At 37.8% G+C, this 13,627-nt stretch overlaps 1 protein-coding gene across 1 annotated transcript in view; it reads right to left on the bottom strand.

Annotated features, from left to right (window-relative positions):
• Positions 1-13,627, bottom strand: part of TES (testin LIM domain protein) — a 48,521-nt gene that overhangs the window by 23,314 nt on the left and 11,580 nt on the right. The window contains exon 2 of the mRNA XM_004046084.5: positions 1,002-1,087. Coding sequence (XP_004046132.1) covers positions 1,002-1,087 — 86 coding nt within the window. The remainder of the gene's footprint in view (positions 1-1,001; positions 1,088-13,627) is intronic.

The following is a 13,627-nucleotide window of genomic DNA, read 5'->3' as shown; positions in this document are numbered from 1 at the left end:
TCATAAGCACAGGTTTCAAATACTGATTTTAGATTTATATGATATGCAGTAGTACTTTCAAAACAACCTAAAGATAAGATCTATAGAAAATTCACATTTTTGACTCACTAACATTGTCTTGTGTATATATGCACTTCATTCAAACCAAGACACTACAATTAATTTTTTTCTTAAAAAAATTCAACTGTTTCAATGGTTTTTCACTGGTAACTTTACAGCTAAAAATTTTAAAGGGATCTAAATTCAACTTCATTTCCTGATAACTAACATATACATGCTCGATTCAGTATTCATATTTGTTTACTGAAAATGTAGAGATGAGATGTGAAGTTACCAATTTTTAAGAAGAGAATAATTAAATTATTAAACAGTGCCAGGCGTGGTGGCTCACGCCTGTAATCCCAGCACTTTGGGAGGTTGAGGTGGGCTGATCACTTGAGGTCAGGAGTTTGAGACCAGCCTTGCCAACATGGCGAAACCCTGTCTCTACTAAGAATACAAAAAAGAAAAATTAGCCAGGTGTCGTGGCACAAGCCTGTAATCTCAGCTATTCAGGAGGCTAAGGCAAGAGAATCGCTTGAACCAGGAAGCGGAGGTTGCAGTGAGCTGAGATCACACCACTGCACTCCAGTCTAGGTGACAGAATGAGAGTTCGTCTCAAAAAAAAAAGTAATAAATAAATTATTAAACAGTCCTGGAGGATTACCACAAACTTATTTACCACCAGAAAGATGATATATTCAGTATTTCAGGCTCGAAGGAAATCTTAAAGACAGCAAGCAAATCCAACAACTCTAAATAGTTATTATGGTCCAATTCACTAAGTCCAACTTAATGACAGTAAGACAGAACACTTTATGTTGTATTCATTTCTCAGAAAAGACAGTAACAGGTCTGCAACTTAGCAACCATGCTGGAGAACTGGAAGATATCTCCACTGTCTGAGGAAGTATTGCAAAAAGTATAAATTACTAATGTGGTTGCAGTTTTCAAAACAATACCTCCAGAAGTGCAGTTCGAATCCTTCACATTTTTCTTTGCATTTTAAACAAGGGGCTCCAAATCCTTGCTCGTGACCTAAGCCCATCTGTTAAAAAGAAAACATCATGAATCTATTATTAGATTCTTTACAAATCTAAAAATTCAATAAATTGCACTTTTAATTCCACTTACCACTTGTGTTGAGATAACTTTCAAACAAATCTTATGTTTAGTCAATGATGATACCCAGGTATGTACATGGCAGTTCCAAGTACATACATAACATATTTTATATTCTGATTACTTTTTATCATGAAAAGAAAAGCATCAGAATATAACTGTATAGAAAACTACAAATATTGCAAATAACAAAAACTCATGAATTTATGTCTTTGGCCACTACTTGCCCCATAGTACAGCCCCATAGCACAATAGGTACAACACTCAGAAAACTATACCTTAAACAGCAAGTCTCATCCTGAATAACATATTTTACATCAAACAAGGAATTAAAGATTTTAGGAATTACAACTGAAATAATAATATTTTTATTATGATAAATATTATAATAGCTACAATATACACTTATTGAATGCCAGTGCTATGGCTTTAATGTCCGTGCTCCTCCAAAATTCATGTTGCAACTTAATCCCCAATGTACCAATATTAAGAACCTGGGCCTTTATGAAATGATTAGGCAGTTAGCAATGAGAGCTCCACCCTCATTGATGAGATTAGCCCCTGAGGGAGTGAGTTCCTGTCTTCCATCTCTTCTGAACCTTCCTCCATGTGAAGATGCAGCAACAAGGTGCCATCTTGGAAGCAGGAAGCAAGCCCACACTAGACACTGAGTCTGCCAGTGCCTTGATTTTGAACTTCCCAGCCTCCAGAACTTGAGAAATAAATTTCTATTATTTATAAATTACCCAGTCTAAGGTATTTTGTTATGGCAGCAGGAATAGACTAAGACACAAGGAATAGAGGTAAGTACTTTACTTATATCTCATTGAAATCTTACAGAACTATATAAAATGCTTACAAAGTAGGCAATATGATTTGCCATTTTTGAAATGTTTTTGCTGAAACTCAGAGACTATGAAACTTGCTTAAGATCAAAATGTTAATAAATGGTAGAGATTTGAGTTCAGGTCTTTCTGACTCCAAGGCCTGTGCTCTTCTGCCTGAAGTTGTAGGGAGGCAAGGAGTGGAGAGCTGTATTATCACCCTTGCTATAGCAAACCCTTTTCTTCTTTACCATATTAAACAATAGTCTTTGAGAACTTGCTGAGACATGGCCTAATAAGTGGAAGGAGTGGGGTGCAGATGGCAGAAGGACACAAGGTTGTAATTAAGCTCTTTTACCCAACGACTGATATTGGAAAAAAAAGAGTAGCCAGCCTTACATCAGTACAGTGGCAAACCACCAGTAATCAGATTACTCTGTGTTTTAAATATCACATCAGTGACCATGAGGAATTAGTTACTGGTTAGTGCCTAGAGTAGCTGGACAAGTAATAGGTATTTTTCAATGGCCCTCTTTTGTAACTTTACCAAGTTGTGTTTGTCACTATGCAATCGAAACCACATTGTAACCGGTTCCTTGAAAGATCAGTCTGACATGTCCTGAAGTTTAAGTGAAGCCTTTCCTTTTGTCCTAAAGAAAATGACCACATCCTTTTTCCATAATTAAGGCCATATTCAAACCCAACTGGTCCACACAGTTGCTTAGGAAAACCCACAATACTTTTAAGTTAGACCATATAAAGTATACTCTCTAAAGAATGAACACCTGTCCAGCATTAGCTAAGCTTTATCATCTTTGCCATGTCCATATTACCAATTTTCAAAAGAAATGAAAGTCTTTAAATTGTATATTTAGTGTCAACACTAAGCTTTTTTTTAAAGCAATTAAATTGTTTCCTTGTCACTGATGATCACAGTTCACACAGTATGGAAATAATGTAGGTTAAACAAAAGACAGAGGGAGACTTTTCTGGTCTTGTGTAAGAAGCATAGTTACATGTTTTCTCCATTACAACATCCATAGTAAAATGAAAAGCAAATCCAAAAAAGTGTTTTCTTTTTCAGGCCCTTTCTAATTTTCCATTACAGAAGAGTTAGTTCTGAATGTGCCTGGAGTATGGATATGATTCATACTATGTTCATGCGTCTCCTGCTAAATAAACTCTAATCCCAAATGAAAATTTTGATTACAGTATTAAGGCTTAATCACATAGCTTAGCTTAAATCAGAGGCTTTTAAACTCTCTTTTATATAATTCACAACATGAATAAATTTTACCTCATGACAAAGAACTTGCACATACACATACAAACTTACATGTGTGTATAAAATCCTGGTATTTGTGGACAGATAATATCTAGAAATATGCTTCTGCCTCTAAATTAAACGGCCACTTAAATTCTTGCATGCCTTCAGATTGGAATTGCCTGGTCTGAACAACACTGGGCTTATAAAAGACTGCAAACATCCTGGAACAATACCATCTCATTCACTATTTCTGAATGCAACTAGAAAGTTCAGCAAATGTAACTAGAACCTCCATGAGTCAGCAGTTTTTACACTAAGGCTTTGGAGTAGCTCGCTACTGACTTACAAAGTCAACTTTGCAAAGGGGCAAGTTGTTTTCTCCTATCAACTTTTTATCTTTGTAAATCAAAAATAAAATTATAAACCCATGAAGCATCTGAATGGACCCCACCTCTTGGCCAAGGTCATTCCAAAGTGAACCTGAAAAACTAGTTCAGGCCATGATAGGAAATGGGGAGCTGGGGGGTGGGTGGGCGCTGCTTCACAGCTGACCAGCATTAGCAGAAACACAGAGACCTAAGACTGACAGAACAGACTCTGATAAGAAACATTGACAATCTATTCTCTCTGACACCTGCTACCAGGAGGCTTCATCTACATGATAAAACCTTGGTCCTTACAAGCCCCCTTATCATAACCCAGACATTCCTTTCTTTGGATTTCAGGTCTTTAGATAATACAGCTTTCAACTAATCACCAATCAGAAAATCTGTGAATCTGCCCATGACCTGGAAGGACCGCCCCCCACCTCCAGTGGTCCTGTCTTTCCAGACTGAAGCAATGTACATCTTTCATGTATTGACGGATGTCTTGCATCTCTGTAATATGTATAAAACCAAGTTGTAGCCTGACCACCTTGGGCACATGTTCTCAGAGTCTCCTCAGGGCTTGTGTCATAGGCCATTGATCACTCATATTTGGCTCAGAATAAGATCTTCAAATACTTTTACAGAGTTTGACTCTTTTCATCAATATATTCTTAAAATAGCTATCATTTTATTTATTAGAATTACTAGAGCTGGTGGTATTTCATGAACTGCTGCTCTTTTAAAGTCTCCCACATATTCTTATTCTGGACAGGACTAGGCATCTCCCTCATGTAAGAGATCAGGAAAATAGAATCCAGAGAGGAGGGATAATTTGCTCCTGGTTGCACAGCTACTCAATAGCAAACCAGACCTAAAACTCAGCATCTGGCTCCTGCTCTACTGTTCTTTTGGGGCAGATGACTAGAGTGTCAAATGGGAGCTCTTGTCTTCCAAAGAGTCACTAGCTAATTTCTGCCCCAAAGAAAAGAACTTTCTTTTCCAGAAACACTCTTGCACCATCTCTAAGTGTAGATGACTTTCTGAGAGCTTTAAAAAGGAAGACAAGTTAGATAAATAAGGAAGGCTGGGGAAGCTTCGCTGAAGGAGAGGTGCATGAATTACAATGGAAAGGCTGAGCAGTATCTAATTTGGCTCAGAGAAGTGCATTCAGGGCAGAGGAAACACCATACACAAGGCCTGTGGCCGAAGAGGGCAAAGGAAGAGCCAAAAAATTGTAAAGCACTTTCAGAGTGACAGGGCTGGCCTTGTAGCAGGCGGAGTACTTTGTTTTGTTTTCCTTTTCATTTTCCCAAGGAAGAAACTAAACCTCTTGAAGCATTCAATGCCATGTCTTTAGGCTACCGGCTTAACAGAGGATGACATCCTCAGAGATAGGAGAGACTGGTAAAGAGGAAAGCCACAGGGCAACAGGGGAGGGTGAGGAGCAAGAGCACCTCTCAAGCTCTGCTAGCAGAAGCTCAGGAAGCCCTCACAGGGACCAGGAGACCAGGCCTTGGGAAAAGCGGTAACTTGAGAAACTGGCTCTGTAGGCCGCTCTGGAAAACCCGGAAAGTATTGTTCCAGGGTTCTTTTGCCCTTGGGCCCTGCCTGGAAGGCCAACTTAATCTCTTTATGGACTCTTTCCAGTTAGATTTGTGACTGCCTGGAAAAAGTGCCCCTCTACCTTTCCAAACACAAACACTTTCATTTTCCCCACATGCTCAGACCTAAGTGTGAGGGAACTTTTAAACATCACAGACAGAGAGCAAGTAAGTGAAAGAGAGTGGAATGGGTCACGGCAATATGATACACTTTCTCCTACTATAACCCAATGGAAGCAGTCCTAATTAAAAACAAACACACACACCAAACACAAACAAAAATGACACCAAGTTTTCAAAATCACTTTTAGCAGCTAGAGAAATTAGAGTTTCAGACTGGCAATAAACTTGTTTTCCTGAGAACATTTCAGTAAGAAATTTATTTTATAGCTATAAGTATATAGCTACAAAACTTAAATCTCATTGATACCAGCACTGAAGATCTCTGACTTATGCCACATTATTGGGTGAGAACTTTTTCCATATTTTTATCCTCTTTATCAACCCTCTGTTAGGAAACAAAAACAATGCCTCTCCAAGAAAGAAGATACGTGATTCACACTCTAGCATTTTCCTTGTTTAGGATGTGCCTAGTTTCAGACTGAATTATAATTTAGAATGCAGTTGTTAAATCCAATTTATATTATAAAATTGCACGGTAGCAGACATACCTCTACCAGTGTGAGGCAAATTTCTTCCAACTGAGGCATCTAATCATCTGCTATTCTCCCCTTCATAAGTCAAATGCATATCAGATGAAGGGAAGCATATGGACTCTAACCTGTGGTAAAAGGAGTTTCACAGCCAGAACTGCCCCAAGTACAGTTTCTTAGGGCCTATTTTGGGCAGAGTGTCACAAGAACTGAGGTTCCTCAACTCCTCTTGGTTTCAGTTCAAGGATTTGGAACCCCATCTACTCTAAGGGCTTCTCTAATTTCTCTCCATTATTCACTTTGTATTCAGGATTCCCTGAAGTCCAGGACCCAGAATTCTTCTCATCCCTTCTCTTTACCCTCAGCATAGACCACACCTTCTCCTTTCCTGAAGAGCCAAGGCTATGACTATTCTTGGACATCCAAATCTTGTAGGTTAGTTTCTGCCTACAAGATGTCTACAGATGTCTGGGCTGGAGAACTCTTGGTGAGGGATATAAATAGGGAAGGTGTTATTTAATGATGCCCAGGGTGCGAGAGAGAGTGGTGGGGGGAAGGTGAGCCCAGAGAGGGTTAGCTCCTCAGCTAAGGCGAACTAGCTGTTTAGAAAGTGAAATCTAGACCCTTGGACTAATATAACCAAGATAGGTGTACCTGTATGTCATATCTATGTTGTGAGAATTACCAAATATTAAGGAAATGATAATATATATATATAGTTATAGATACTAGAGAGCTAACGGGGAACTTTGAAAATGTAGAAAGATCCCTGGAGGAGAGTCAGAAAAACTGTGTTCTGGTCACAGAGTGTCACTGGCGTGTTCAGGGATTTTGAAAGTGATCTTTCTTCTTTAGGCTTCATCTAGATAATGAGGAAATTAAACTAGATTGGCTCCAAGATACCTTTTAATTTTATTGCAAATCATGTGTCAGATTAACTGTGTCTTAGTTTGGTTATTATTCAGCATGGTCATCTGCTCAAAGTTTAATCACTAAATAGAAAATAATTATTTGAAAAAGCTAACATATTAATGACTCTCAGAAGTCAGAATCACTTGTAACTCTGGTGGAGCAGTTTTATAAAGTATGCATAGAAAACAAAAGACTTAAGCTGTGAATGATAAAACTCAGTCCTGTTACACGTAATTATTTTAACATAATTTCAACAGTAAATGTGATACGGTATTCCCTGCAGACTCAACACTTAGTGCCTAAAAACACATGTTTTTCATAAGCGCACAAGTCTCAAAGCTGTCTACTTCATATAATTTTAGTAACACATTCTGGCCAGCATCAATAAAAGGATATGACAGAATAATTTTTCTTCTTCAGCGTCCAAGAAAACAGGTCCTTTGGATTGACTATATTGGGAGAAATTACAGTCAGGCTTTGGGACTATCTATCAAGGTCCTAAGAAAAAAATAAAAGTGACTACATAATTTTACTATGAAACACAAATCATAGACAAATAGGTCTTAAGTATCTTTAACTGCAGGCTCCATAAACTGAATTTATATTCCCATGATCTGTGCCTCCAAACACCCTTTTATCCCCTGCTTATTTTAGAATAAGAAATGGGAATGGAATCAATGTATCCATATTCATAATTTTAAGCAGTCGAATAGGTTGGCAACATTTCAGGTGACCCTTCTGACCCAGAAAAAGGTACTGCATGTCAGATACTTAAAAAAAAAAAAAACGAAAAAAAAGAGTATGGAACATCTGGTATTTCAAACACGGTCTGAGTTGATCTGGAGACAATTTGGGTCTGGAAGATATTATGCAGTATTCAGGGTGAGATCATCTGATTCATGCTGTTTTCATAACCAAATTTCCCTCTGGAGTAAAGAATCCTATGTGGTTACTAAACAAGCATTACTAAGACTTCTTTAATAATATTGGAATGAAGGTAGATCATATGAAATATACATCTCTCTCTCCCACTCCCGCTTTCTCAGTGTGTGTGTGCATGCATGTTTATCCACCTATCATATATACACACACATATGCATGTATATATACACACACATATGCATGTATATATACACACATATATATATTCATATTACACTCCTAAAGAAGCATTTTAGATTCTGTTCCGCCAGATAAATATTCTGGACAAAGGAACCGCATATCTAAATAATTCCTCTTAGCAAATGGCTCTCTTAGAAATCCAGTGTGATCTGTGAAGTCCCCCACCCAATCAACATATTTTTATTAAGATCTGACACAAGATTTACAATTTGAAAGTTTTAGTTCATTGCCTGTTTCCAAATCTCTAACAAGATTTGCATTACCAAAAAAGTGTAGGTTGGCCAGACACGGTGGCTCATGCCTGTAATCCCAGCACTTTGGGAGGCTGAGGCGGGTGGATCATGCGGTCAAGAGTTCAAGACCAGCCTGGCCAAGATGGTGAAACCCCGTTTCTACTAAAAAAAAAAAAAAAAAATACAAAAAATAGCCAGGCGCGGTGATAGATGCCTGTAATCCCAGCTACTCGGGAGGCTGAGGCAGAAGAATTGCTTGAACTCAGGGGACAGAGGTTGCAGTGAGCTGAGATCATGCCATGCACTCCAGCCTGGGTGACAGAGTGAGACTCCATCTCCAATAAATAAATAAATAAATAAATAATAAATAAAATAAAAAGTGTAGGTTACACAGAAAACCAAACTTAAATATAAAAATAGTTGCACACTTTATTAGTTTGCCAACTTTCTTAGGTAAGAATACAAAGAACTAGTGTGATTAAGAGCTACAATTAGTCATTCCTAATAAATCTGCTACATTTCTCTTTCTTTGCTAATAAAAACAAAAACTTCCCATCTCTCACTTACTCAAGGCTGAAATACATGAGAAGAAGACTGAAGACAAAGTTGTCACCACCCACTTGGTCACCCAACCTGGGGCCCAGAGGCCTCCTTGTCCTTGTCTAGCCATGCTTATTATGCTCCAAATTCTAGTGTCTCTTTTCTAAAAACCACAGTCTGCTCCCTCATCTGCACTCGAGTGTTCATGTTCAAACTCACATCATATCATCCTGAGACCACACTCTCCTGATCATTTTGTATGACGTTGTATCGCTATTCTCAAAACTATTTTAATAAACCTAAAGATAATCATAACACTCCCCTTGCTAGATGGTTTTAATAAGTTCAATGAATTTCACTTTTCTTAGCACGCAAAGAAGATCCTTTAAAGCCTGGCGCCACCTGCCTTCCTCACACCACTCCCCTCCAGCAGCTCTCTGTTTTAAGCGGAGCTTTTCACTTTGCTTGAACCTCTGCTCCTCTTCTTCTCCATCTGCCAAAGTCGTTCTCTCTACTGGGCCCATAGACTCAATTCTAATGTCAGTAACTCTGTGATACCTTTCTTTAACTATCCCCTCGGCACAAATTGTGTTACTAAGTCCTTCCTTACTATACTATGATTGTGTGCACATCAATTTACCCCCATTAGATTGTGAGCTTCTTGTTCATACTTGAACTCCTAGTACCTGCCACAGTGTCTGAGATTTACAGTAGTGCTAGAAAGTTTTATTTATTTGTTTTAATTATCAAACAGTCTTTATCATAACATATCTTTATCCCAAGGAACTTCCACTGCCTTTTTACACACACACAAAAAGACACTGGAAGGGGTGGTGATAATAAAAGCAGCAGCTGATTTTTATTGAGCACTTACATTGCCATGCAGGGTTCTAAGTATTTTACATGGATTATCTCATTTTAACCTCGTAACAATCTTATGAGAGTCTGAGATACTATTACTACCCACATTTTTATCCACATGAAGAAACTGGGACAGAGCTGTGACTGCTCTTAACCAATAAATAGTGCCTCAAGATAGGTCATAAAATGGAACGCCCAGATAAAGAAGCCCTATTTCCTAAATCAGTTTTAAAAATAGAATGTAATGGAATTTTTAACTGAAGACCAAATATTATAGCTCAAGAATAGAATAATCAGTTAAGGGTCTTTAGTTGTCAACATGGCTCATCCATAAGGAAACAGGAATAAAACTATTTACTGCAGATTCTAGGATTCATTTCCACATCCCCTCACCTTTTCAGCTTAGATGTATAAAGCCAGAAGCCCTGTATGCATCTCTATCTTGAAATCCACTGTAAGCCAAATGGTCAGAAATCTTTTTTGTTCACAGACAGCAGTAAATAATCACATAGACTATTATGTTAGGAATGAAAAGGAAACAAGTGTTCTTTCTGCCTAAATATTTTGTAATAAAATATATTCTGGAGGTGGTAGGTCAAGTTTTCTGGGACTTTAACAAATTAAAGTGGATGATTCCTACTCAATCTATCCCTACATTTCTTAAGGCAGTAACAGTATTAAGTTAATGACAAAGGTATTGTCATCAAGACAATTTCTCTACTTGAGTTTGAGATGTAATCAAGTTGTAGCTGATTACTCAAAACATCTATACCTCAATACATACAGTAACATATTTGAAGAAGAGCAGAAATAGATCCTGCTACATTCTAGGAAACAATAATAAATTTTAGTTTTGGCAGGATATGTTGAAGTGTTTTTAACTATACTTTAAAAAATGAGCACTGAGGGTTGTGATGGTGGAAGTGTTAGTAAAAACACCTCGACCACCGTTTGTTAAAATGTTACTACCTGCCAGCTAAAATACATATAACCATCACATTTAATCCCCAACAACCTATTGGAAAAGTATTATCATCCCTATTTCATAAAAAGGAAATTGAGACTTGGAGAAATTAACTTGCCTAAGACTACCCAACTAGCAAGTGGCAGAAGTGAGATTTGCATCTTCGCATTTCTCACTCAAACTCTATGCACTCACTACAAAGTCACTGTTTTTTTTCCCTCCAAACTGAAACTAAAAAGGTAAATAGTAATTTAAAGGGTAATATTCCTCTTCTGTAACTTCTCTAGAGTAATCAATTTTGATCTTAAAGACTGCTCATTGTTTGCTAGGCAGGAATTCCTCCATCCTAGGCAAAACCTGGGACTTATTATGAGGAAGCTGAATGTCTGCACATCAGCTACACTAACATGGAAGTTCCCGAGGTGATAAATTCACACACAAGGGGATCCTCAGAAGAATGAGGTGTGAGTCAACAAAAATCTCCAGGGTTCTGACGCAAAATAGGTCTCTTTCAATGTTACAGCAAGAGAAAAAAAAAATTAAAAGAATGAGCAAGAAATACAAACGAATAAATTATATTTCAAAATTGAAAGGTGTTTACTCAAAACATGTAGACATGACTAGTACTAAAAATTATCTGCTATATTATATGTAAGATTATATACATTATGCAGTACTCAGGGCAATGAAGCAAAATATCATTCTTTTCAAATTTTTCAAATCACTGAATTTCTAGATTCATAATGGAACACCTCTGTATTAGTTGCAAACTACCCCAAAACTTAGGGTTTGAAAATACGATTTATCATGTCATAGTTTGTGTGTGTCAGGAATTTGGAAGTGGCTTAGGTAGATGGGCAGGTTTACGGTCTCTTACAAGTTTGCAATCAGGGTCAGCTGGGCTGCAAGGATCGACTAGGGAGAGACCCACTTCTAAGATTTCTCACATGGGCCTGCCCACATGGGTACCTCAGGACATGGTAGCTGGTTCTCCCCAGGGCAAGTGATCCCAGAGAGAGCAAGAGAACCACAAGATAGAAGCTGTAATCCCTAATCTCCGAAGTGATGCCATTGCTTCTGCCACATTTCATTTTTTGGCAACTGATCAGGCTAGCCTGCATTCAATGGGAGGGCAATATGTAAGGGTGTGGCTACTAGTAGGTGGGAGTAATTGGGAACCATCTTAGATGCTGCCTACTATATCCTCTTTTCTGTTTTGATTTTAAATCCAAAGACTAAGTGATTTGTGATGAGACAGACATATTATAAAGGGGAACAGGGGTACATGGGGTACTTATCTACCACTTCTCTTTATTTTGCCCATTTCAAATATTTAAATTCTCTTCACCCAATGGGCATCTAAAGCAGAACTTTGTTCCTTCCTCATTAATACTTATTCCCTTCAATTTGTTAGTTGTTCACTCAGTAAGAACCAGGAAATGATCTTTCAGAAGACAGGGTAGAATATGATTTTTAGCCTCTAAGTCTCATTTTCTTTCTCAATATATAGTTACACACACTTGGGTACACACACATACACACACACTTGTGCTACAGAAGACAGCTGCAAACCAGATTATTAAAATACCAAATATATTTGGGAGAAAATTTTCGCAATGTTTATATTATGCCACAGTCATCCTTAAAGAACACAGAATAAAAATTGGAAAAGATTTATATAAACTTTTAAATTCTATTATACAAATCCACCTGGAGATGGAATTAAGTAAAAGAAAATAAATTTCAGTACCTCCATGTGACATCAGGAGCCAAAATTACTTGATTCAAATTAGGTAGTATTTACAGTTAGCAGTTCCTTCCCTCACAGTACTACTTATCTATTTGAAACTTAATATGTAACCTTACAATATTATTAGGAGCAAAATTTAGGCCCCCCTTTTAAAAAATAAAAAAGATTTGTACTTATTTTAGGTAAGCGACTGATGAAAATATATTCCATCTGATCAATTTAAGCTGGTTCCTTATAAACATTTTTCAAACTGACTGCTATCAAATTATTTTTATACTACTGTATGAAGGAAGTCATTTGAAATGCTTACCAATAGAATACCTCTTCTGTGGACTCTACTCAGAAGAGGACTCCTCCTGAATCTGTTACTTTGAGAAAGACAATGTAGGGCTATAAAAATGTCACAATTATTATAATAAGCAATGACTGCAGCTGAAATTGCTTCTTAATTAGGATTGGCTGAGCTCTGGCTCCGCTGAAGGACACTGCAATGGAATGCGCTCATAAACAGCCCTCAAAACCTCCTATTTATTTGCTATAAAAGGGACTTTAAAAACCTGATTCCGAAACGCATCTGTAGGAGTTCCATAAAAGAATCTGGATCATGGCAACCATTCCTAATTTGGTCTTGTGTCACTATCTCCACAGCTGCTTCTAAAGGGTGGATCCCACAGAGAGCTGCTTTGAGAGGTCTTAATTAAGGCTCTTTATCCCCAAACTTGAATACTGCGATCATTCTTGCGATGCCTAAAGGCTATGGTATTATTTCTTCAGGGGTAACCCATCATAATACATGGGTGAGGGGATGAGTAGACTGACTGTACAATTAAGTGATTTATTGCCACTAATTCTTTAACTATCTAACTGGAGCACATGCAGAAAAAGACAGCAGTACAGATGTGTTTTCACAGACTGGAGAATGAAAGAAAAGGCTCATGGCATTGGCTGAGGGCTTCACTGAAGGAGGCTGCCCAGAGGAGCAGGAGGATCCAAGGAAACCTAGAGAGTAATGCCCAACAGAGACAGCAAAGAAAACAGAAAAGGGGGTGCAAAAAGACAGTCTTCTCGTTTTTCTCTTTTGCCCCAAATTAGCATTCACAGGCATTTAGAACAAAAACAAAGTCTTATAGCAAGGAGAGGGGTCTTGGAAACCAGGAAAGGAAGCGAGAGATGTAAGAACCCTACTGCCAGGTTCTCATGCTTGCTTATTTATTTATTGCATACCCTTTTCACACCATCCCTTATTCTGGAAAAAAAAGAATTCTGTTTATTGATATGTTGTGCTGCATAAATCAAAGAGCCTTAACTAATTTTTGACCCATGTTTTAACTTCTGATGTATCAGAGAAGTGGTTTGGATTACCATACTTTT

Source organism: Gorilla gorilla, chromosome 6, assembly GCF_029281585.2.
Source record: "Gorilla gorilla gorilla isolate KB3781 chromosome 6, NHGRI_mGorGor1-v2.1_pri, whole genome shotgun sequence".
In the NCBI taxonomy this organism is placed as follows: Eukaryota; Metazoa; Chordata; class Mammalia; order Primates; family Hominidae; genus Gorilla; species Gorilla gorilla.
The sequence above is the reverse complement of the archived record's forward strand: the minus strand, read 5'-3'. Positions and strand labels throughout refer to the sequence as shown.